Below are 24,459 nucleotides of genomic sequence, written 5' to 3' on the forward strand. Positions count from 1 at the left end.
CTGTTCTTGTCAGGTTCAACGGTAACCCTCCTCACACTTGCCATTTGTCTTCTTCCAAGAAAAACACGCTCAGGAAAAAAGGAAAAGGTAGAAAAGAAAATACACATGCACAGACAAAGAAAAATGTCACACGGACTTGATACAAAGCAGGGAGGAAGGGAACACTGAAGACTCCGTTTACTTTTGAGCTGCTCTGGCTCTGAAAGGTCAAAGAAAGGCACTTTTCATAGTCATACGAAAGTGACCACTGCCCCCCCCCCCCCCCCGAGCAGACAATGGAAAATTCCGCTGATATTAAAAAACAGGTAAAAGAACCTGAGGAACATAACAAGGATATTGATTATAAAAATGACACCAGACCACTCTCAAACACTTGGCTTTAAACTTTTGACCTGGACGTCAAGTTTCACTCTGATTTGATTCAGCGGAATGCTCGTTCAATGAGTCATGAACGATCAACCAACGAGCTTATAACATGATGAGTGTCAGATGAAGTAACACCACTTGTTTTGCTGCACTGTAACGTGCACAGTGGTGGTGTCACTGTCACTCTCAGATATTCCAATTAAATGAAAGGATATTAATCCGGATGTGTGGGGGTATTCAACACTTTTCCAGATACCCGGCGTAATGTAAGGAGCTCAATGCATGAATGTAATTGGGGGACAAGGGGTCTTGTTTTTGAAAAAAAGTTTTGTGTTCATCACGACACTGGATAACAGCACCGAGATATATCTGTTATCACAGCGATTATCTGCCAACGTCTGCTTATAATTGTCCCCAGCAGGTCATGGAAGAGAGCCTCCATTCCTCTGAATTATTTTCCTCTTCCTTTGATGCAGGACGGCCCAACATGACCCGGATACAGGGGCTAATAGGGCACTGAAAGTTTGCATAACATTTGGAGACAGAACTCGATGTTCTTACTGGGTGTGTGTGTGTTTGTGTGTGTGTGTGTGTGTGTGTGTGTGTGTGTGTGTGTGTGTGTGTGTGTGTGTGTGTGTGTGTGTGTGTGTGTGTGTGTTTTGTGTGCACTTTTAAACCTGGGATCAATTCTGACCACATGGACTGTTACTGTCACTGTCAACTGGAACTGACAGCACATGGAATCTGTTCTGTAGTGTTCTCCACAAGACACAAGAGGATCCAGACGTATTTAATGACGGTGGCATCAATCATCTGATGGAGCCATTGATAACAGCTACTGATCGTCGAACAGCCTCATTTCAACCGAAAAGTGGCAACGAGAGGAAATCCAAATCTGCTCTACTTCTCCAAGGAATAAAAGATTGAGCTGAGCTCCAAATTGTCCCTGATTGCTGTCGGTGTCGTTGATGTGTGATGGAGAAAGCGCTGCACATGTATGTAAAGTGCCATTAATGGTCATTAAGATGAGAAAAGCAAATACCATTTAGCATTTCTAACTATATGAATGTACCCGGACTTCCCAGTTGCACATGCGGTTGCAGACGTTACTTGAATGTGTTTCCACAGAGGGATGGTCAAAAACAAAAAAACATCTGCTGCAAACAACACCGTGCTGGGATCAAAACAAGGGGATGTAGCATTTTTGGTGTCTCTGGGATTTTTTTTATAGGCCCGAATTGGATTTAAAAAGATTATGGCTTCCCTGAATTTGTTTGATCATCATTTGTGTTGTCATTTGGACCCCTCTCCGGCTCACTGATGTGAACACACATGGAGCAAATCTTCAAAATGAAAACACAAGATTATACATGAATGGAAATCGCTAGTAGGAGGAAGCCAGAGGTGTGTGTGTGTGTGTGAAAAACAAGACCACCTGTACAAAATAAAGCGATCTGATACCACGTACATGCATTATAAAGCCTGCCGGGTTCATTTTCTGTTCCCATTGTGCTGGAGAGGTGTTTTTTCACATCTTTGGTCAATGTGGTGTGTTGTTGTTGTACTATATTGCATTATACTGTACAGATGTTCCTGTTATTGTGTCCATCCGCTGGAAATCTAAGAGTCACTCAGGTCACAACAGACCCTCTCACCCCCCTCTCCCCCAGTTGGAGAGTCTTACAAGGGATTGGCCTTGCAGAACATGTCCCTGCCAACTGGCTAGCGCTACCTAAAAGTGTACTGTATCTTGATACACACATACACACTGAAACACACTTGACACAGACAAACACACACACACATACACGTGATTATTTATTTGTGTGCATGGGAGGAGGGGGGAGTTGTTTTGAGAGGGCCAGACAGATATAAAATAAAGGAGCTAGTAAATGTACTCATATGGTTGAGTTAAGTCCCCAAATGTTCAGACTGGCATACAGGAGGCTGAGAAGGACCGAGTTCAATTCAGTTCAGTTCAGTTCAGTTCAAAAGGCAGCAGCCATCTGCACAAGTAGCACCGTGGCGGGCTGTGAGTTGTGTATGCAACGCTCCCTATCGGCAAGGAAAAGCAACAGGAAAAAGCTGTCCAGTACTGTAATGCACAAAAGCGCTGTTGGTCAAAAATAAATGATGCAGAGCGGTTCCTAGCACGTTTCTGGTGCTCCTTTTACACACGGCTGCAGATCTGGCAGGACTAAAGGGGGAGTGCGCACAGATGACAACTGCTAAGTGTCAACCCTATCTGTGCAGGCGGGGACCTACCCAAGTGTGTGTGTATGTGTGTGCACCCTCCTCTGCGCACTCAGACAGAGAAGCATCCTCAATATCTTGACCGTGCCTTTTTAATTACAAACCCAAGATTTCGCTCGAGTGTCTGCGCTTTGGAGGAACGCGTGGAGTGTGCGTAACGCCACGAAAGCGCACCGCCGATGCGCAAATAAGCCCCCTAGCCAGGACATGTTCGCTCAAGAGGGGGAAACCCTGGATGTCTCTCTGCGCTGTCTCGTAACTCCGGTAGCCAATCCAAAGGTGTCGAATCGGGTAGCGGTGGAGGGGGGGGGGGGACTCTCGAGCTTGCGGCTGGAGCTGCGAGCTCATTTGAGCGCATCCACACGCAAAGATTCTCTCTCTCTCGCTCTCTCTCTCGCTCTCTCTCTCGCTCTCTCTCTCGCTCTCTCTCTCGCTCTCTCTCTCGCTCTCTCTCTCGCTCTCCCGCTTGCGCCCGACGTGACGTGCTCGCTCACAAAGTTTTGGCCATTACATCATAGTTTTAAAATAGCCAAGTCGGCGCGGAGAAATTACATTTTACGCACAGTGACATCAGCTGCCGGTCAAGTGATGCAGTTGCCTACATCTGCCGCCCGTGCTCCTCTCACTTTGATTTTTTCTTTATCACAATATCCCACACACGGAGAAAAACACGAGGGGGTGTTGATTTGTAGAATAAAAATATCACACCGCAGCGATTGTTCCTCCGCAAGGTGCCAAACTCAAATATGACCAATATCTCCAGTGACCTTACGCATGCACTACCTAAAATATCCGCTGTACTTTTAAGGCATTACATCACTGTCTAGTCTGATAGATGAACTCGTTTTCAACTCGTAGAAACTGCATGTTGCTTTGTTTCGTGCACTACATGACATCGGGGTGAAATGCTGCACATTCGCAGGCTCACTTCTCAGACTGAACTCGCCAGTTTCTTTTTTTCTCTTTTTTTTGGATTAACATGTAAAGAGTTGACAACAGGATGGAGGATGCGTAATGAGCGTCCTACCTGCAATCACCGTGGGTGATCGTTGACCTCCCTCCGGTTTGATCCACATCTCCAGGGTGAAATTTCCTCTGGGTATCTCCACGCCGGGCTTCAGCCGCAGCTGGTCGCCCCTGCCGGTGAAATACACCGCTTTCCCCCGGTCCGGAGAGTTCTCCTCCGCCTGCTGCGAGGAGCGCCGGCGCTGGCGGAGCACCCGTCGCTCCAAGCCGGGCAAGGAGCGTTTGCCCCGGGGAAGACGCGTGGCACAAGCCCCCGGCGCGGTGGCTCTCGCCTCCCTGATGCGCACCAACTCCCTCTTGGATCTCCCCTTTCTCCGGGCTGTCCCGCACTCTGATCCAAAACACAAGAGGAGAACCACCAGGCAAGACACCCAGGGAGATGTCCAAAGTTTCATTTTTCGTGAGAGGAAATGGCAAAAAAAATATTTAAAAATAAGAAAAGAGAGAAAAAAAAAAGAAACAACGGAATAACTAGAAAAAATATACGTCCACAAATCTCCTCTTTGGAATCCTTTCGAGTTTTTTCCTTCTCTCTGTTCTTTTTTTTTTCAAAACAGCGGTACAATGTCAAAGCGTAGAAACTAAAATAAACACATAAGGCTATGCTGAGCCACGACCCCCCTCTCTTAAGCAAAACTAGTCTTGAGACATTCAGGGGGCACGGGAATATTTGATTCATGTATGATTCCACGGTGCCTTTTCAATGGGTCCCATTTAGCCAAATGGATGACTAATACGTGATCAATCAAGAGGGGGGTCCGGCCGATGCCCCCCTCATCCCCTCTGGACGGTAGGAGTTACTCGCAGCAATCCACAGTTGTCCGCCAGGCTCTTGTCACACCTTTTTGTTGTTTCCTTATCCTACGCGTAAAACAGCAAAAGAGATGGCACATATTAAATTCCAGAGAAAAGTGGCAACAAATCCACCTCTCATATTTATGAAAAAAAAACAAGAAGGAGGGAAGAAAGGGGTAAATTGTGATTATAAAAAAAAATGTAAAAAGAAAGGAATAGAAAAATCCAAACTTCCCCCTTCTCTGTGCTGCAAAAGTTAAAATGCACTATGATAAATGGAAAGGCTGCAGAGAGGCAGAGGGACAGAGAGCTGCACAAGTCACCGCGGTCCTCATTGATTGCCTGGAGCAGATACACTTGGAGGAGTCGCAGCACGTCGTCCGCTTTAGATGCAGTTCCCCCCCCCCCCCCCCCCCCCCCTCTCTAAGTCTTTTTAAGAACAACTCATGTTTCAAATGTTCCAGGGGCTGTGTTCGAGTGTGTGTGTGTGTGTGTGTGTTTTTTTCAAAGTGGGAAGTCACACAGGTAGGCAACTCTCACTGACGGTAAATCTCTCCATGGCACATAGTGATGGGATGGTGTTTACGGAGTTTCGAGGGCGTATATGTATCCCTCTAGCGGCTACAATTTAAACAATCCAACACTTCCCACCGGGAGCTCCAACGCAGGACCACATAACCGAGCGGTGTGCGCGGATGAGAAGAATTATTCCACAGCCTAATGTTCTGTTAAATTCTTGCTATAAATGTCTATTTTTAAGTTTTAGTCATGGACCATGGCTGTAAAATATAAAGAAAATATCACATGAAGTGATCATCTTTTAAATAAATGTGTAAAATGCACACTAGGATATAAAACTGTGTAAAAAAAAATAGGGGGGTCCATCTGAAAGCGTCCGTTGCTCTCACATCAGAGCATTTAGACTTTTTGCTTTTATTTTAGGAGTTTAACAAATTGAATAATGGTGTTTAGAATCTATATTTACAACATTGACAGGTTCACTGACTTTAATCACTGGCTTTTTCTCCACTTCCACAGAGTATGATGTTTTTTATATACATATATATAAATAAAAGTATAGACCCAACTATTCCTGTCAAAGTCATGTTTCCCATTAAAGTCTTTTCAAAATAAAGTGAGCTTCAGATCAGATGGCACACTGTTAAAGCCACAGCTGTTCCTGTCCCTTCTTTAACTTCCTCTGAATCATACATCCTCTCTTTCTTTCAGTTTAAAAGCAGAAGTAAAAATCTGGTCTTTTTAACCACAACATGACAATAAGTGCACCACTATTCTCTACCGGTGCATAATAAGTCAAATCTGGCCATCTGGGTTAACTCGAATCCAAGTCGATCCCATTTCACTGTTACCGCAGCAGAAATCCTGCCAGAGGAATTTTGAAAAAGAGGATTTTGTACGTTTCAGGTTGACTCACACACCCCCTTGTTTACCGACACGTCACTTTAGATGGATGTGAATTTCAAAACCGCGCTCTCGACTGGGAGGTTTGTCATCCTTTGAGACCTAGCGACAAAAAAGCCTTTCGACCACGGCTGCCGGGTAAAAAAAACGAAAACAATCCTCGGGTTAATGTTCATGTTGCCCGGAGAGACATTATTTTGACACAGAGAAGAAAGAGGCTTCAGCTTTTTCTAACAGCTTTTTTCGTAGAGACAGTCGGCTGGAATGCGGCGCAGGGCTTCCTCCGTGGTTGTTTGTCGTAAAATGTGTGTTTAGGCAGCCAAAACTTTCCACCTACCATAAAGGGCAGAGAGAACAAACATTCAATATTTGCTTTTCTTCTTCATATGCTGTTGCGACTTCGGGCCACATACTTGCTTTTGTGTTGTCGGGTAAGGGAAATGACTTGTTTGAGGGTGTTTGACCTTTAAGGTTTCACATGGGCCACAAATTTAAATCTTGTCAGAAGTGGAAGTGGGTGAGTTTGTGGGTTCAAACCCGCTCGCACCACAGGCTCTGTTAAGACATTCACCTCTGGAGGAGTTTTTGTTGAGGTGCTGGTCTCAAAGAACCCTAAATCCCACGAGGCATCCAGGTTTTGATGCCTCCTGTTCCTTACTGACCCATATGTTATTTTCACTCGATGCAATTGTGCAATGTTCTGCAGGATTTCTCATAAACAGTCGCTGATATCAGAAGTTGACACCGAGGGAAAAATGGAAATGCAACCCCGTCATGGTGCCAAAGTATCATGACAGAAGGTGAAAGACTTCTCCAGGGCTGTAATTACATTCTTCACTTCTTCACCTAGGATCAGACTGTCACTCTCGCCCTCTGTTAAGGAGCACGAGTGCTGAAGATAGAATAGATGACATAACGTCTTACAGTTAGCATCCCTCCAGGTTGGTACACTGTGTACAGACTGGAAGGATGAAAAAAAAGAAAAGAAAACACCCTTTGAAAAATGCTCCCATAAGGTCATTGTCTGTCCCTCTGTTATGCAAGGAGATTGAGTGGAATCGTTGAAAACCAGTCTTGGCCCCCACCGGCCAAGCCCTCAGGCAACGGACCAATCAACATGCGCAAAGTTCAAACGGCGAGCGTCGCACTATCTCTCCCGCTTTTCAAAACAGGCTGATTCCCCAGTTATTCCTGGATTTAATGGTCCAGGAAGTCAACATCCCGTCTTAGCCCAGTGATCTGTGATGGTTCATGTCACAGAGCCCCCGTGCTCTCCTGCAAATCCCACAGCAAATCTGAGTCAGGCCATAAAGTCGAACCCACCGCAGCGCTTTTTTTTTTTACAAGGGCACGATGACACGACCAGCCGGGGGCCAACAAACACAAACCTCTGCGCGTCGTGTCAGATCGGGGGGGGGGGGGGGGTAAAAAAACAGGCGTAGGAGAGATTGAATCAGGTAATTGTATATAAATTTGTATATATATAAAATAATCAATTCTCCTGGAATCACATCTGACCTGTTTTTTGCTGAACTTATTGTTTCGTTGCTTCTATCATCGCATGTCGAATGAAACCCACCGAACTCAACTGCAGTCGAGTAGAAGATAAAGAGTCGCAACAGAAAAAGTGACACTGTGAGGATTATCCACGTTCGGTATCTGGATGCAGTCAAATATTTTTGGCTTTTTTTTTTTTCATCACCCCCCTCTTGCCACTCACTTCTGTACCAGGGAGATTACATCTGGGCCTGAAGGGAACAGCTTGGTGAGAGGGGCAGTAACATGTGAGCACGGAGCAAAGACGCAGAGTTCAGCGAATTCAAATTCAATACAACGGAGCAAGAAAAGTCTGTTTGGATCAATTAAAGAAAAGAGGCCATATAGAAAAACAAGGATCGTCCAACTTGAGCTCTTGTTTCAATGTGCTCCCACAGCGACGCAGCCATTGCTGTCACTTGTGTTTAGAGGAAAGTGGTTGCAGTGTCGCACAATAATCCCAGTACGTCATCCGAGTGACTGTGGAGTAGAGCGAGTCAAACAGGAAAAAAACATTGTCCCCGTAATCCATTAATGCACCAGATTAATCTGTGACTGTGGCTGTTCTAAAGTGAAACCTAAATGCGTTTGACTTTATTTATTTTTTTCTTGTTCTGCGGATGATCTGGAGAGTAAAGTGATACCGGCAGGAGTGTCATCAAATGTTAACACATTTATTACAAATTGAGATTAGTTTTGTAGTAAATTCCTCAAGGGTCCAGAATAGAGAAGTGGTTTTGTAAAGCCACAGTGACAATGGGATTCTATAACAGTGGGCAGAACCAGGTCTTTTTCTAAATATAATGCCGTTACAGAATACCCATTAAAGCCCTTAAGAGTATAATCCTGCGCTACCTACAAACTCATGCTACGTTGAATTTCCAGCGATTCTGCGAAAAGTGGCGTGCTGGGTCGTTTCTGATTAAAAAAAGGAAAGACAGCCCTTCCCAGTAGGAGATGTGCGAGCCGAGATAGAGGTGTTGTTTGCTACTTTTAAACAGAATACTGCAAAGATTACAGCAAATGTATACATTCCCTTAAATCGGGTTTAATCTTTTCTAATGCTTATGACAGCTGTCATTTATATGCGCTTAGCATTGAAGGGCAGCAGTTCAGCTCGCCAGTGGCATACTATATAGGGACTCTGAAAAAAGAGACGGCTATTGTGTTGTGGTCTGAAGATCAAAACAATCTAACTGCAGAACGCTCGATGAATGAATGAAAGTAAAGCGGCTTCCTGTTGTGACACTTTGTTGAGGAAAAAGTGAAACGTCAGGAAATGTAATTGTTTTACCTCAGATGTATACAGTATATATATTTATCTATGTCCCCATGATCCACCTCAACCCTGCAGTCTGCCCCTCTATCTTCCCTTTTCCAAGCGCTACATCATTCATTAGTCTTAGCTTCCAGCTGTAGAGCAACAGAAAGTGAGAGGAGGCAGGAAATATCACAACAATTACTTTAGTAACTGATTTGCAGTATTATTACTGACTCTTTTCCCACAACTTATTGTGAGTAAAGTGACAATGGGCATGAGTTAGTTTGGTGTTCCCTAAATTGACCGCTGCTCTCACTGGGGCTCCAAAGAGGAAACTTTTACTTTGAAGGCGAGCTGTCTGTTTCCCTTTCTTGATTTCCTTGTTCAGTTTTATTATACAAGTTGGATATAGTAACAAGTTGTCTCACTGTTGTGCTAAATTGCGTTGTACATTTTTATTCGATGGGCCATCGGACCAAACGACCCCACCAGGCAACATCCACATGTACACAAACGAAAACGGAATGAGGCAATATCCCCCAAAGTGACATTTTTCAACATACAACATGAACAAATGCAAATAAATTACACTTCATGCACAGACCCAATAATCTACCATTACTTATCACTAGTGCTTGATAGCTTCAAGTGATGTCACAATGCTTCCCTGTAAAAACAATGCCAAACTGTAGTTAATGTCCGTATCCTGTTGTGTAAAAGATATATTTTCTCCAGGGTTATGCTTGAATGGTTGTTTGCTTAGTCACACAGCATCTCATTCTCTTATATAACAACTGATGGAGACCGACCAAGGTGACACACGCTATCGTCTTATCCATACTTTCCTTTCAGAGATAACTCGTGGTGTGTTTTCTCCATGGACTCAGCACAGCTTAGATAAAAGAACGCGGACACATCTGAAGAGAAAGCGCACCTCTCAAACATTTCCCAGCTTCCCCGGAATTTTTCTACTTCATTGTCTAAATATTTGCTCTCCGACCAAAAACCATAAAAACTAAAATTTGCTTTGTCTCTTGCTTTCTCTTATTTAAATGGTTGGCTGGCAACCACCACCACCACCATCTGCTACGCCATGTGGTTGAATGGCTGGACTGGTTTGACAAAGTTGGCAGCCGAACCACCTTTACTTGACCCTAGCTGTCAAAGCTCAGTTAGCAGCTCACGTATGCCGTGCTGTAATGTAGCTGATCAGACAACGCAGGACTTAGCGACGGTGTGTTTTGCTTTTGCTGTTGTCAGACCTCTGTGGTTTCATGACGCAAATGAAGGCAAGAGAGAGACGGAGGTGACAGAAAGTTGGTCTCTCGCTGCGGCCGCCGGATGAAATTGTATTGTCTTCGTGTTTTTGGAGAATCATACATCAGGGTTTCGAAAATGCACAATTTTCCAATGCAGTCTTGACTCAAGGAATGGGATTTATCTACACCGGGGAGCCAGAACCTCGGGAAAAAAACAGTTTCTAGTTCTGCACTGACAAATGGTTTCCAGGCACGTGATGAGGCAATTCAATGGGATTCACTGAGTAAGCAAGTAAGCAAGTGCAATGGCTAATTAATACAAACCAGTCAGACTAATAATGTTACACAACAGGAAATACTGAGATATGAACATCACACCATTGTCTGCATATGTAGATGTGCGTGAGCAGCGCGTTCGTCATCATCCTCACATCCTGGATTTTAGCCGCTGTTGTGCACTGTGCGGTAAACAATAACCCATTATAGGTCTCCAACGGCAACCAAAGGCTTGCCCTTCGTGTAACTCTGCAGCTTGTGGGGAGGAATTATATGTGCAGGGGTGCAGAGTACGGCACAGTCAGCACACCACTGCTTGCCACCACTACTGCAACTCCGTCTAGACGTTAGAGCACGTCCATATGGAGATGGTTAAAAAGCTCATTAGCCGGCCTACTTGAAATACAGTTGCAGTGACGCTTGTCCATAAAAACACAAAGTGGAGTGGTTTCTGCAGTGGTATTAACCAGGTTGAGGCATCAAGCCCCCAGGACTGACAACAATTTGGCACAAGCCCTCGGTTCGCCAAACGATGGCTGAAACTGAACGCTTTCCAAGAAAGGACTGAGGAAAGAAATCATTTCTTGGAAGATTTCTGGAACTTTTTTGCTTGAGGTAGTCTGATCCATCTGGGTGAGGAAGAGTGGAAAAGTGTTTGGTAAGGTGAATGGGATACGGTCCAGTGGAAGAAAAATTGCTTGTTCTTATTAAAAAAACATTTAGGGTGACCGAAAGCTTGCTTTGGGGCAAGGAAAGATTTGAGGGAAAGAGTGCAAAGGCCAAATTTCATGCAACAGCCTTTGCCAGTTTGTCACTACTGAATTATCAGCATTACGTTCACACACTGAACTCACTGAACTACAACTCAGACCCTCCTTCTTTCACTCGCAAGAGGCTCCTCATAAAATACACTGGATATTTACATCGTAAAATGCACCAATAAAAGTTACTATTTAAAATATGTCTGACCCCCTCTGACATTTGCAGAGCTGTGGATCAAATCGCCTTCTGTCCTTTCAACACCTACTGTCCAGTAAAGTGCTGACCTATAGGCCGGATTTAGGCTAATTAGGGAACCTAACACCGTGTGAAAAATGCGCTTCATCGTGCAGACAGGAAAGTAATGTTGACCCTCGGATAAGCATGATTTAAAGAAAGAATTTGTGATTTTACATAACTGTACGTAAAAAATCTCCAAGAACTGGTCCAACTCTTGATTGAATAACACACAGAGCCATTTTGAAGCTGCAACGCTTAAAACATTTTCATCAGCAATAGATCAAATGACGACATGCACCCAACTTTGCACTTCGCCCAATCTCACTTTTGTTTATGGCTCAGAACTTTTACGGTTTGGCTTCACTCTTCTCTCTCTCTCTCTCTCTCTCTCAAACAAACTGTTGCTTTCAGACGATAAATCTCTGCTCAACTTCCTGCGTGGAACCTGACCAGCAGAGAACAAGAGGTCGCAAAGTTCGCAACGGGCTTGTGAGTTTCCTTGAGTCTTTGGTGACGAGAGAGCCTAATATCTTCCTACAGGAGTTGGTGGAGAGGAAAACGGAGCAAAAAGGAGAGTGAATGTTGAGCTTTTATCGAACGTTCGGAAAATCTGTGTTCCAAGTGAATGCTTATCTGTTTTGCTCAGTGTGTAAATAACCCAACAAATTCACCGGATCAACATGATAAACAATAGTTTGTGACGCTGTCCCCAAGTGGCCCAAAAAAATGAAAGAATGTAGATTTAACTAAATGTATTAAATAGAATTCGCTCAAAATAGGAAACAGAGCAATGTATTGTCCTGGAATTGAAATACAAATGAATATTCATTTCCAGTTTTTGCAAGTGTGATTTAAAATGATTCTCATCGTCCAGAATAGTTAATGAAATGAATGTTTGCACTTGGAGACACAGGGCATGAGTCTGCAGTTCTCAAGTGGCTGCTCACAAAGTCAACATGCGCTAAAGAAACCATTGTGAGCACGTCAAAGCTTCACACCTATTAAACTTCAGCCTTTTTTAACACAAACATTTCTCAATATCTTGGAGTGGGCAAAATATTGACACTGATCTGAACAATAAGAGAAAAACAATGTGCCGAAGCTCATAAAGCATCAGATTCATAAATGGGCACCAGTGTCTCGACTCTGCCCTGCATGTGTGAGTCTGTTCTCCTCTGTGTGGCTGTGTCTGAATGGGTTGTAAATGGTTGTAAGCAGTAATCAATGTGTGTGTGATAACCAGGACTAACTTACAGTGGCCCTGAAGAGCAAATCACAACAACAAATAAGACAACACAATAACAAATCCCCCAAAACCTATCTACAAATCACAAAACACAACAACAAGTCACAAAACAGAGAAAACAATATATTACAAAAGCACAACAACAAATAACAAAAGAAAATAATATATTACAAATGCACAACAAATCAGAAAAGGCAACACAATATTACAAAAGCACAACAACAAATCACAAAAGACAACAATATATTATAACAACACATTGAATTTTGGCGTCATGTTTTTGCATTGTGGTGTGTGCTTTGTTGTTGTGTTTTGCACTACAGTTCCACTGGGCTAACTGGAGCTTCACATGCAGTGTTTCTGCTGTCCTGACATGACCCCCTTGTTCTTTCCATGCATCAACCATAGTTTTGTGGTGCAGTCATGTAGTGTGTTGTGCGTTAGAACCAAGGCACAAATGTGTCACACCGGAGCTGAAGCCCTCAGCCCACTATAACCTGAAAATGTAAGGAATGTCTAGAAAGCAAACAACATAAACAAAATGCAGTAAAAAAACATAAATAGCTTATGTTCCCCGGACCTCGCGGATACAGTCAAAGTGCTTAATTGGGTACGTGAGCAACGCTGTGCGGTGGTAAGTCGGCACATTGTGTGTTTGCGCAAGAAGTGATGTATATTTCAGTCTGGCTGGAAAAAGGAAAAGTAGTTAGTGCGACGCTGAAGTCAGTAAGCACAAAAACACATGCTGCAGCAGAAGTAAACAATGCACAACACTACGTCGAGATGAGTAAACAATGGGCACGTGCTGATTCGCTGTCAACAATGCAATGCGGCACCTTAATGTGTCTAGGCCAAACAATGCGAAAGCCGATTATGCAAATTGGGGTTATCGAGGGCACCGCAATGTAACAATGGCACCAAGTTGATTGAGCTGGGCCGCTGAGTACGTGTGTGTGTCTGTGTGTGCCTGTGTGTGTGTACCCATCCCCTTGGGTTCCCCCCCCACCCACCCCCAGCCCACCCCACAGATGCCCTTCCCAAAACCCCCTATCCCACGGTCTCTGTTCTGAGGCCTCATTATAGGGGCTGCTGTCAATCAGGAGGTCAAGGGTCACGGCAGAGGATCAGTTTGATCAATACCCCCCGGCCTGATCAATCAACTTGTCTCTGCGCCTCCACCAATAGGAGCCCGGCTTCCATCAAAGCGACGCAGTGAGAGGAGAAAGAGTGGCAGAAAGAATTAGGAGCAAGAGGAGAAAAGGGAACGTAAACAAGTCCGTCTCGCTGCACAGAACCCAGAAGCGGCGATTTTCCCCCCCTCGGTTGAGAAGGACATTGTCAAGGACTAGGACGTCGATGAGTGAGGTGCGTCATCATGATGCACCTGCAATGCCCTTGGGTCCTTCTGTGTTTGCTCCAGATCTGAGACACCTTGCGGGAGATTTAGATCTCCGGCTGCATCTCGATCGCTTCCTTGCGGCAATAACACGCACTCACACACCCACATCACTCTTCTTTAGTGGTAGCGGTAATTTCAATAGAGGTTCATATATTTGTGGGAGTACACATCCATCCCGAATCACTGGAGCGGGGCGACTCTGCTTTGAGAGAGGGAACAATTAAGCTTTACAATCACAGAAAAGCGTACTTTCATTTAATTATAAATCATCTCATTGCATATATCCAAATAACAAGACACAAGCCACCTCCGCTCATTTCCTCTTAGCAAGTGCAGCGTTAAGAAAATTGAAACGATCCATTAGCTTTGATTATCAAACAGGCTTAATAAATGGGTCATTTTTCAGTATCCTCTCAAATCAAAAATTGCCCGGTGTGTATTTTCAATTGAGTGTCTGCTGCAGTGCCAAGGAGTTATTCTCCCCGAGGACTAATTCCAGCCTGCAAGTAGTTACAAATCATGGAAATGAGATAATGGAATACAGAATAGAAAGGCACTCGATGCTAAATCATTAAAAGTATACTTTCTTTACCTCAGCTCCAGAGCGACATGGTTGGCCGGGAGCCAGACGTAAAGCGCAGAGCTGGCCGGCGACCGGTCGGTGGAATTAGATCATTCTTTTTAAAACTCGGGGCCGAATCCCAAACAACCGAGTCATGACACGCAGCAATAAAACAGATTAAAAAAAGTTAGTATTACAATTTGAACGCTCTAAAAATCAGCCTGAACAATATAATTAAGTGACAACACTCGGAGCTGCCAGGAGCCAGCTGGCCTCGCTCGCCCCACTCTCTCACTCACGGAAGAAGTTTAGTAAGCTTTCAATGAGATTCGCAACTTTTCTGGTCTCATTGAAACACTCCCAGTAGAAGTCACATTCATTCATATACTATGTGCTGCACTCTATTTCTATGTGCTGCACTCTGCACTCTATGTGCTGTTCTATTACACACGGATCAGCCGCATCTTGCCCAAGGACACTGCGGCCTGGAGGAGCCAGGATTCTAACCGCCGACCCTCTGGATTGTGGACGACCCGCTCTGACTTCTGAGTCACAGCAGTCCTCAGCTGAGACGTCATTGCAAATCTTGAAGATCTGACGTGAGCCGCAAATACCACCAGATGAAATGCTCGTTTAAATTTGTTCCTGATTCACTCACTTTTCAGGAATTGTATTAGTGAAATTACAAAGAGGGCGGCTCGGTGGTGCAGTGTTGACTCACGGCAAAACTGTTCCCTGGTTTGAATCCCTGTCTGGCTGGAGTCTTTTCTGGGTGACGGTTTCCTCGTGCCTGTGGGACAACTGGGTCTGGACATTATCCAGACTTTGCCTCTCACCTATGAAGAAGATAAGCAGGAGAATGTCCCGCTCAGACGTGTTCACAACAACAGGGGAATGCGTGGAGCATTCATGTTGAGGGGTGGTGTCTGGGTGCAGGAGGCAAGACGTGACGTATAGATTCCACTGCATGTCTGAAAGTAGTTATATGTATAATACACACATTCACATTCTTGGCAGGAGCTCGATGAGAAGCTGGATAACCCTGTCAGAGTTTAGCACAGACACTGGAGGTAAGAGGCCGAGTCTGACCTTTGGACAGCAGCACCTCTACAGGGGTATTCTGGACCAGTCTAGAGGAAATGTACTTACCAAAAGATAATACCTTCTTTTAAATACCTTTTCCAGTTTGGAAATGAAAATCCAGTATCGCACTGAAAAAGGGAAGAGAAGGAAGAACCAATCCATATCAACGTAACAAGCCTGTGATGTACGTCACTACCAACCGCTCCTTTGCAGGGCGAGAGGTTTGAAAGGCGCAGAGGACGTGAAGCTGAAGCAAAGGGACGGAACCCGAGGAGGAACAGAAGGGACTGGTCGTGTGCGAAGGAGCCAAGACAAGAGGAGTTGATCATTTTCAACTCCTGACATGTTGAATCCTTTCCCGGCCAAATAACACTCCTTTATCGGTGTGCGCAGTGTTACTTGTCAAGCCTCGAGTTCTCGTGGTGAAAATTAATTGTGGAAACGAGGAAATTATGTCGAAAGAGAAACAGAAAAAAAAACGTAACAAAAGGCAGAGTCATGTCGGGAACACAAGCGCTGATTTACCCTGGCAGTGATGACGGTGGTATAAAGACCAGCATCAGCAATCCTGAACACAGCAGTTTAACAAAAGGCCAATGAAATCTTTTTTTACTCAGAACAAATAAGGCCTGATTCACAAAAGCCCCCCCACAAAAATACACGGCCCTAATTGTAACCCTCTGAGAATCAGATTAAGATATTCGATCCTTCTCTCGTCATTGTCGAGAGCTGGAGGTCTGCGGCCGGATGTGCTCCCCCCCCCCCCCCCGGATCATGGCAACGGTTAATGAATAATAACGGTGAGATCAGGGGGACATCGCCGAAGGAGCTATTTATATCCGCAGAGCAAATTTTAACCTTGACCTCCTTTCCACAGTGACCACGCCGTCAAGCCAAGAGTCAAACGTTATACTCTCACACCTCGGCGTCATCTCATAACTCTGACTCAGATATGAAATATTCAAATGCTGCCACGGCCTGCTGGAATGGGCAGTGACATTCCTCATCAGGGGCTTCAAAGGCTGTGTGTCTCTTTGTTTTAGAGGGTGGGGGGGTGGGGGTGGGGGGGTGATGCCTCTACATGTGGGCTGGCACACATTTGGAGGGGGGTTTAAAAAAAGAAAGAAGCGAGCACCTGGAGCTTCATGGTTTGTGCCAGTGAAGCCCTCACGGTGTCTTACGAGACTTTACTCAGAGCCCTTGCAACTCTTGAGGTGTGCATGAGAAGCCACAAACTCAATATTTCCTTGGGACTGCTGGTGGGAACGACTTCAATCTGAGTAGGTGTATGATGTGCATGTGTGTGTGTGTGTGTGTGTGTCTGTGCAGGTGTGCAGTGGGAGCCAAGGCAGGCAGGCGAACAGACAGGCGCACCGGGTGCCTGTGAGGTCAGGGGCTAGGTGGAGTGTTAGCGGGAACGACACCTGACAGCAGCTGGGTGGATGCGCCCTGGCAGTTCTGTACATTCATGTCACTACTGATAAAAGTCAGCACCTGCTGAGCGGGAGAAGCCACAGCGCCGGTGCCACCGGGTCCTCCATACAGGACACAGGGAGGAGGAGGAGGAGCACTTCCTTCCGCCTGTCCTTCCCTGTCCCTCCAACGCTCGGTGAGCAGACACGCCGGGACAGCTGTGAAGGCTTATTGGCTGGGCGGGGGTGAAGGTGACAACCTTGTCAATGCCAGAGGTGGGAGCTACACGGCACCGCCCGGTTTGGGCTCAGAACATCGAAACCTGGATGCCTTTGTTTTTAAGTTGTGTGACAGCCAAGGGCAAAGGGAAGTCCACAGAAGTTTCTCTGTGACTGTCAATGTGGTTGGCCGGTCACATGTGTCAGGCAAGGCTACAGAGGTTTTATATGAATGGGCCACTGACATGAAGTAAACATGAACTCTTGAGAAATATGAAACTTGTGTGAGTGTTGTCAGGAACATTTTTGTCATGATTAAACCGTTCAAAGCAACAAATGGAAATAGTGTTTGGCTTTAGAGCAGAACAGGGGGTGCGGTCCCCAGAGCGAACACAAAGCAAGACACTGAGTAACTGGTTGAGACTCTGAAGGTGGATGGGAAACTGGTCAGCAGCAGTGAGGAGGGCGCCATGAGGGGAGGTGAGGATGACGCTGAGGGAGCAGGGCTGGAGATGAGATGTTTCCTGGGGGGGGGGGGGGGGGGTTCTAGAAGTTTGTCATATACCAACCTAATCTCGTATATAAGCAGAAGCCAAAATTAAACTAGAAGCAGCTTTGGGATATTGGCTGTGATTGAGTCTCAGCTCGTCTTAAACACCCCCTGTTCTCAAAGGTTCCCTCTGAGCTGTTCTGACAGTTCAGTGTTTCCACTTATATCTCAATAACTGTTCGGATCAAACACAAGATAAAAACAATAAGATCCGAACCAAGGATCCTTCTGAGTTTCAGTCTAATGTTTTTGAGTTCTGCATTTACTTTGACCAGATTTCATTATATTGCTCAGGCGATGCCATGAGTGTGGCCACATTGTCTGTGATAAAAAGCCAGACACTGCCACCTGGTGTTAAAACACTGACACACAGAGGGGTTTCCCCCTTTAATACTAAACTACTGCTGCATTTAACACAGCCTGAATGCAACTAGAGTCTAAATCCATAGATTCAGAAGTTGAATGTGTGAAAATGTTTGTCAGTATCCTTTATGTAAAGCAGACCCACACACTGCTCTCTGTGGAAGAGCTGATCTGCAACTGGACGGATCTTTAAACCAAAACTAAAGCAATAGTCCAGTTGGCGGTTTGTCCCCCCCCCCCCCCCCCACACACGCTTTGCTTTCCTAAATGAGTGAAAATGAGGGCGGTGGCTTGCTTTCTCTCTCTCTCACACACACACACGGTGATGTGAGCAAAAAAAAATAGAGCATCTCCTTGTAGCAAGAGCTGGTGGAAAAACCTTTAACTTCAGCAGTGCGGAGGAAGGGAGGAGGTTGGAGAGTGTGTGTGTAGGGTGGTTGAAGGGGCAGTGGGGGGAAGAGTTAGTGGAGGGGGGGCAAAACTTTGACGCATGTGCTGCAAATTAGGCCCTGGTATTGGTCGTCCTGGGTTTGGGAGCAGTGGAGGAGACAAGAGTGTGAGTGTTTCTGCATGGCTGCAGACTGCTGCACCTTGGGGGCCGACTCACCCGGGTGCGAGAGAGGATGAACACTTGTTCGCTCTTTCTGTCTCACTCCCTCGCTCCTTTGCCCCATCCGGGGCCCCCGGGGAACCTTTGCACGCACTTCTAAGCGGCCTCTGTATATTCACTCCCCCGTGCGCGAGCCTTCAATCGCTCTGCCCTTATATAAGGCCTCCCCCACCCCACCCCCCCACATGTGTTTGAGGCCCTCTGTCTTGGCCTCTCAGCCACCGTGGAAACCTCTGCTTTACTTCCCCTCAAGGTGGGAGTCCTCATTCATACTCAAAATAATTAACCGGCCTCATTTTACAGGAAGGTAGTCCAATATCTTATCAAGTCTGCATGACTCATAAATACAGGAGCAGCTTTTCTAAACATTTACTTCAGCACTTGACAGAAAGAGAAACTATCGTCCATGAAGGAGGGCAGAGGTAACGCAGAGGTAAAGACTTTCAGCTTAACGTTTGTTTAACAGGGATTAAACTGGACTTTATTACTTTTAAATGCTTCCCAGTTTGTCCAGCATCCTCCCGTTCCCAACACACACGGTTCCCATTCCTCTGACAACACGCACACAACAGCTTGACACAGATTTGGAGTTTATTCACACATCACATACTACAGTGGGTAATGTATTCAAGAAACATTGAACAGCGCTGCCATATATGACACAGGAAAAATTAAAAATAAAGCAGGAAAAAACAAAAGACACGGAACCCTTTCTTTGCCATTATATAAAAATAGTGTTGCTACAAAAGTATAAATTAGGCTTACTAATAATAAGACAACTCAGATCAGAATCTACACAGGAATCTGCTGCCAAAGTGCGATAAAAAAGACAAACTGAAGAGAATCAAACACATTTTTTTTGCATCTTAGCAGAGTATAAAAGGAAGAAATGCTTGTTTAAATAGGATGAAAGCAACACTAGTTTTCTTAACCTGAATTGATAATACAGACTATAATCCATAGTTAAAACAGATCTCCATGTTAGCATCCTCATACCATATTTTACAACTGGAACTTGTATTATCTGAATAAGTTAAAATCCTGAAACAAAATAAAACTTACAGTTGATCTCAGTTCGTCTAGTAACAGTATCTAAGTTGAGTTTTATATTATATCAAAACCTTTTTGAAATGCTACTGTAGAAAAAAGAGGTATAATGTTATTGGTGCTCCCTACTGTAGCTCTGAAATGAAGGCGCCCCCTTGTGGCATAAAAACAGCAGTTCTCTTGTATTTACATAGTACATCCTCTGAAAATGGGTGATGTCAAGCCCATGAACGTCAACCCATGATCATCATCGCTACTCCCACCTCGAAAGGTTCAAATCAAGTCTGCGTTTGCTTTTCTCGCTCTGAACGACCGTCTGAACACCACGAACCACTTCCATCTGATGAGAAACACTGGCTTATAACTTTATATATCTTATTAAAAGCATGCATATCTTAGATATAATTCTCATTTAAATCAACGAAAGAAGAGTGTCATTTCTAAGCAAAATCAAGTTGACATCATTACGTCAACAATGGCATTTTGTCCCAGAGCATATCCTATTTAAAATACTTATTTTAAAAACTGTAAGAAAAATCCCTTCATCGGTTCAATCGAGGATCGCCGCTAAAACCGCAAAACCAACATACAGTATTTCGACTATTTCCTTGACCAAAGCTAATTAATGTTTGAACAACTGATTTTCCGATCACTAAGTTACAACATTACCTTTCTTGAGTACTGAGGTAAAACATTAGACTGGTACTTTAAAATCAAAAATAAAATAAAATGTCAAATATAATTTACAGCAAGTGTTTGTCTTTCTACCAAAATATAAATCGTGTGACATAAATCAGAGTGAGAACAGCAGGATACATATTGATTTTGCAAACGCAAATGATCACAATGCAGTGATGCATGTCTGGGTCACACTGAATCAAAGGAAAAACAGACACACTGTGTTATAATCGCAGATGATCAAAATCAACCCAATAATTTATTGTTTTTGAGAACCAAAAATGTGAGAGAAAACAATCTGACACTTCAAAATAAAAATTGACGTGAGAAAACAATTTATAAAACGCTAGAGTTGTTGACAGAGGTAAAGGGAGGCTACAGTACAGTCCATTAGAAATCATGTGGTTGTGAAATGTGTGCAATGCAGAGCCACTCACTACTGATTGTTAAGCATCATTTAACCTTGTATGCATTCTCTAATTAAAGTTTTAGAATTTCAAATCGTATAAAAGTAAATATAAACCCACAGTTGTATTTATGTGGATTCAAAAATATTCTCTTTTTAGTGAGACCGATTTGTCCTTGGCCTTTTTTTATTCAACCATTCCCATCTCATTGTAGTTTTATGTGTGAGTATTAAATATCTTTTATTCAAATCGGGAGTAGGTGATATAGCCTCTGCAAAAAATAAACTCAATAGAAATATTGAGGTGTAGACCTGCAAATGTGACTGAGTCATTTCATTACACGTCTTAAAAGTAGATACTTGTGCTTGTGTGTGTTCATGTTCGTATGATTCATGACCTGACGACCTGTTTTACACACTGAGAGGTTGTAGTAAAAGCAAACGTGCTCCGTTAGTTCAACCTTTTGAAAACTTGGGAACACTGGAACAAAGCTCTTTCCAAATACCACAGTTGCCCACCGTGATTAAAAAGTACACATTTGACCACCAGAGGACAATGTTTCCAACCATCGGCCAGAAGTCCCTTTGAAGTCTACAGGAGTGATGAACGACAACTACAAGCTTTAGAAAAGATGGTGAAAAGAAGGCCATTGAACAGCAATATAAAGGCATGATGTCGGCTCTGACTCGAGGGATTTAAGGTGATCACATGAAAAGAGACTTAAGGCCCAAAAAACATAAAATGACAATAGTATTTGACTTGATTAGTACCAGAGGCAACAAACACACGTTACAGTATAACTTCCATTCACCCAAGTCATTTGTAGGAGGTATTAGCTCGTGTAAATGTATTTCTAGAATCCATAAAAAAATAAATAACTTGACTTCATCAGTATGCATGTGGCGACTTTAACGAATGTACTGTCAGAGTGTGTTTCGTCCTGAAAGAAATAGATTCTCATAAACAGATACTTGTTTTTCTTTTGAGTTTGTTGCAAATGGCACCAACTGCATTCGGGGTGGAACGTTTCGCAGAAAGTCACGGTTCAGTTCATGCCTCGGCATTGAGGTCACAGTTTGGTGTGTTTTAGGTTCAGTGAGGACATGTTTTAGGTTCAGTGAGGAAAAAGTGGCAGTGCCTGCTTGGGTGCACTCCTTCCTGAGAAAATCCCATTGATTTCACAAAGAGAAAAATAATATATACTGTTAATAATAATAAAGTGTGGGAGAATCATGACAACAGTCAATTTCAATAGAGAAAGTCAGAAACTCTGCCCTAGGATAAAGCTTATTGCCTTAAAGAAATGGAAATGTGTAGCTCACATAAGGAAGACAATGTTTGTATTAGAGTGAAGAATGAGGAAAGGATAATAAATAAAATAGCTATCATGTCTTTCCTGTGGAGATGTTTTCCAATTGAGCTTTGAAAACAGATACACAATTAGACATGCACGTGCACAGTGGTCGACCACTTATCTAGAAGCTTTAACTGAAGGCTAATGGAGACAGAGGTGTTTAAATGCAGCGTAAAGACACAGCTGTAGGTGTCTTTTCACAGAACGGACTGACCAACTCTGTAAAATATCATCAAATGAGACTAAATGTCATCAACATGCTATTTCTGTGTATTTACTGACATGCAGGCTGGGTTGTACCATCAAGTATTAAAAGGATAATATAAGATTTATTTATTCAGTTTGTTTCTTTAATTCCTTGTTGGTGCAATCCTGCTAAGGTAATTTATCGTAAGGCTGAATGGAATGAGTGTAAATGCTGACCAGAAAAAGATTCTGATACAACGCAGCCCTCTTTGTGTGATGAGCACAAGTAAACCACTGGAAGTTTGACAGTTTGACTTCTGCTTTCAGCCCGGGTCACACGTGTCTGATCACAGAGGAAGCATTTCTGCTGCAGAGCTGCTACGTGAGGTTTCTTATATTACTACATTTCCTGGAATAAAAGGCCTGTGGAGTCAAATAAGCCCTGGTTCTCCTTCATTCAAGGTAGACAGAAGTCAAACCATTCCATGTCTTCCTCACTATTAGTATCATAAACAAGGAGGAAGGCTTCATATCAGTGTTAAGGTTTGATCAGCTGGATTTTTTTTACCCGTCTGGTTGAAATATGCATGTAAATGATCTGCATCTACATTTAGAGAGCACTGGTGCAACCACCAAATTAGTTGTAATGAATTAGCTCAGAACTCCCGTGGGACAGTAAATCATGAACCTGGTTTAATTGTCAGCGATACAATGGCAGTGAAGACTCGCCACTTGATTTGTTTTTCTGTCATACACCAATGAAAACAATTACTATACAACCTACTGTACATGCTACAGTATTTACTGCTAATGTCTTTGATAAATGACTGTTTTCAGAGGTCTATGACAGTAGCTTCAAGCAGTGAGACCAGATTTTACCTGAAAATGTTGCCATCCAGTGGGAATAACAGCATCATAGCCTCGTAGCGGTTAAGTTGTTAGGCTGGAGGAATTCAATTTACTGGCCGAGAGAAAAAACCCAAACTCATCCTGCTGACATGTGCTTCCCAAACCGAGGATGGCTACCAAACGGGACGATCTTTTGAGAGTGAACGTTCCACCCCTACATTTTCTCGACAGTACTTTTCAACAGTCCTTTCTCCATATAAAATATGTAATAAGCTGTTTTATGGGTGTTTGCGACCTATACAATGTGAGTTTTCCTGTAAATATCTGTATTTAATGTCCATACACATTGAAGCTTACAGTTGGTCTAAACCTACAGTATATAAATAATAGTCTTGAGTCATTTGTTGGAGGTGAACGTTTGGTTGATAAGGGTAGGTTGGGTTTTCTCTTCTAGCCCATGTTGGAGCGAAGGAAAATGAGTTTGTTCATTTCCTCAGTGGTTACCTGCTGCCTCCTCTTCATGGCCAGGCTCTGCTCACACACAGTCACACACTCGCCCCGTATGCCCACAGCAGGGACGGCGAGGAGCCACAGTGCCAGGCGAGAGAGCCTGGGAAACTTGTCGCCCATTGCTGAGCTCCAGTACTGGAGGAGATCGGGTGTGCCTTGGAGAAGAGGCTCAGCCAGGTACTGGAAAATCTCTTGTCTGACTTGGCTTTGACCGTCGTCGCTACCAGACACCTTGCATGTGGGCGTCCTCCTTGAGGTGCCGCCATTGCTTCCACCTCCCTCTATGCGGCTTATTTTAGGAGTTGGAGGGCCATCAGTGTCCCGATCTTCACCACCCGAACCTCCACCACCTGTCATACCTCCATCACGGTTTTCAGTAGCCATTTCACATGCACGGGAGATTATGTCTTCATGCTGGTAGGCTGGCACTGAACGTAGCTTGAGTTGAGGGTCCAGGATCATGGCGACCTGGTGAGCGCGTTCAACCTGGAGACAAACAAACCATTTAGTGACTCTCAGTCCTTCATAAAACAAATTATTCAAATGTACCTTCCCCCCATAAGAGCTGTGTACTTAGTGATTGCATTGACCTTCAAGCACCAAAAGCTGACATGTCAGATTTGTAATCATGTTTACGTATTTTCAATAAAAAATACCTGCATATCATACATTATTCACAACGTCTGCTTGGTTTTGTAGCGTAATGAGTTTAAATATTAGAGTAATAAACATAACCCAGCTTGCAGAATTTTCCTTTTATAGCAACAGCGATTTAACAAACTTAAGCAAAA

The 24,459-nt window shown here is 44.0% G+C and overlaps 2 protein-coding genes across 11 annotated transcripts in view; both read right to left on the bottom strand.

The window, feature by feature from the left end:
• pappaa (pregnancy-associated plasma protein A, pappalysin 1a) overlaps positions 1 to 4,833 on the bottom strand; it is a 90,085-nt gene extending 85,252 nt beyond the window's left edge. The window contains exons 1-2 of the mRNA XM_053447592.1: positions 4,764 to 4,833; positions 3,647 to 4,506 (exon numbers count right to left, since the gene is read on the bottom strand). Coding sequence (XP_053303567.1) covers positions 3,647 to 4,040 — 394 coding nt within the window. The 5' untranslated portion in view covers positions 4,041 to 4,506; positions 4,764 to 4,833. The remainder of the gene's footprint in view (positions 1 to 3,646; positions 4,507 to 4,763) is intronic.
• A 14,377-nt stretch (positions 4,834 to 19,210) lies between these two features.
• The window catches only part of znf618 (zinc finger protein 618), a 31,565-nt gene continuing 26,316 nt past the window's right edge, over positions 19,211 to 24,459 (bottom strand). For all 10 annotated transcript variants that reach the window (XM_053447587.1, XM_053447589.1, XM_053447585.1 and 7 more), the window contains one exon: positions 19,211 to 24,154. In XM_053447587.1, coding sequence (XP_053303562.1) covers positions 23,609 to 24,154 — 546 coding nt within the window. In that variant the 3' untranslated portion in view covers positions 19,211 to 23,608. The remainder of the gene's footprint in view (positions 24,155 to 24,459) is intronic.

This window comes from Pleuronectes platessa, chromosome 19 (assembly GCF_947347685.1).
Source record: "Pleuronectes platessa chromosome 19, fPlePla1.1, whole genome shotgun sequence".
NCBI classification, from domain to species: domain Eukaryota; kingdom Metazoa; phylum Chordata; class Actinopteri; order Pleuronectiformes; family Pleuronectidae; genus Pleuronectes; species Pleuronectes platessa.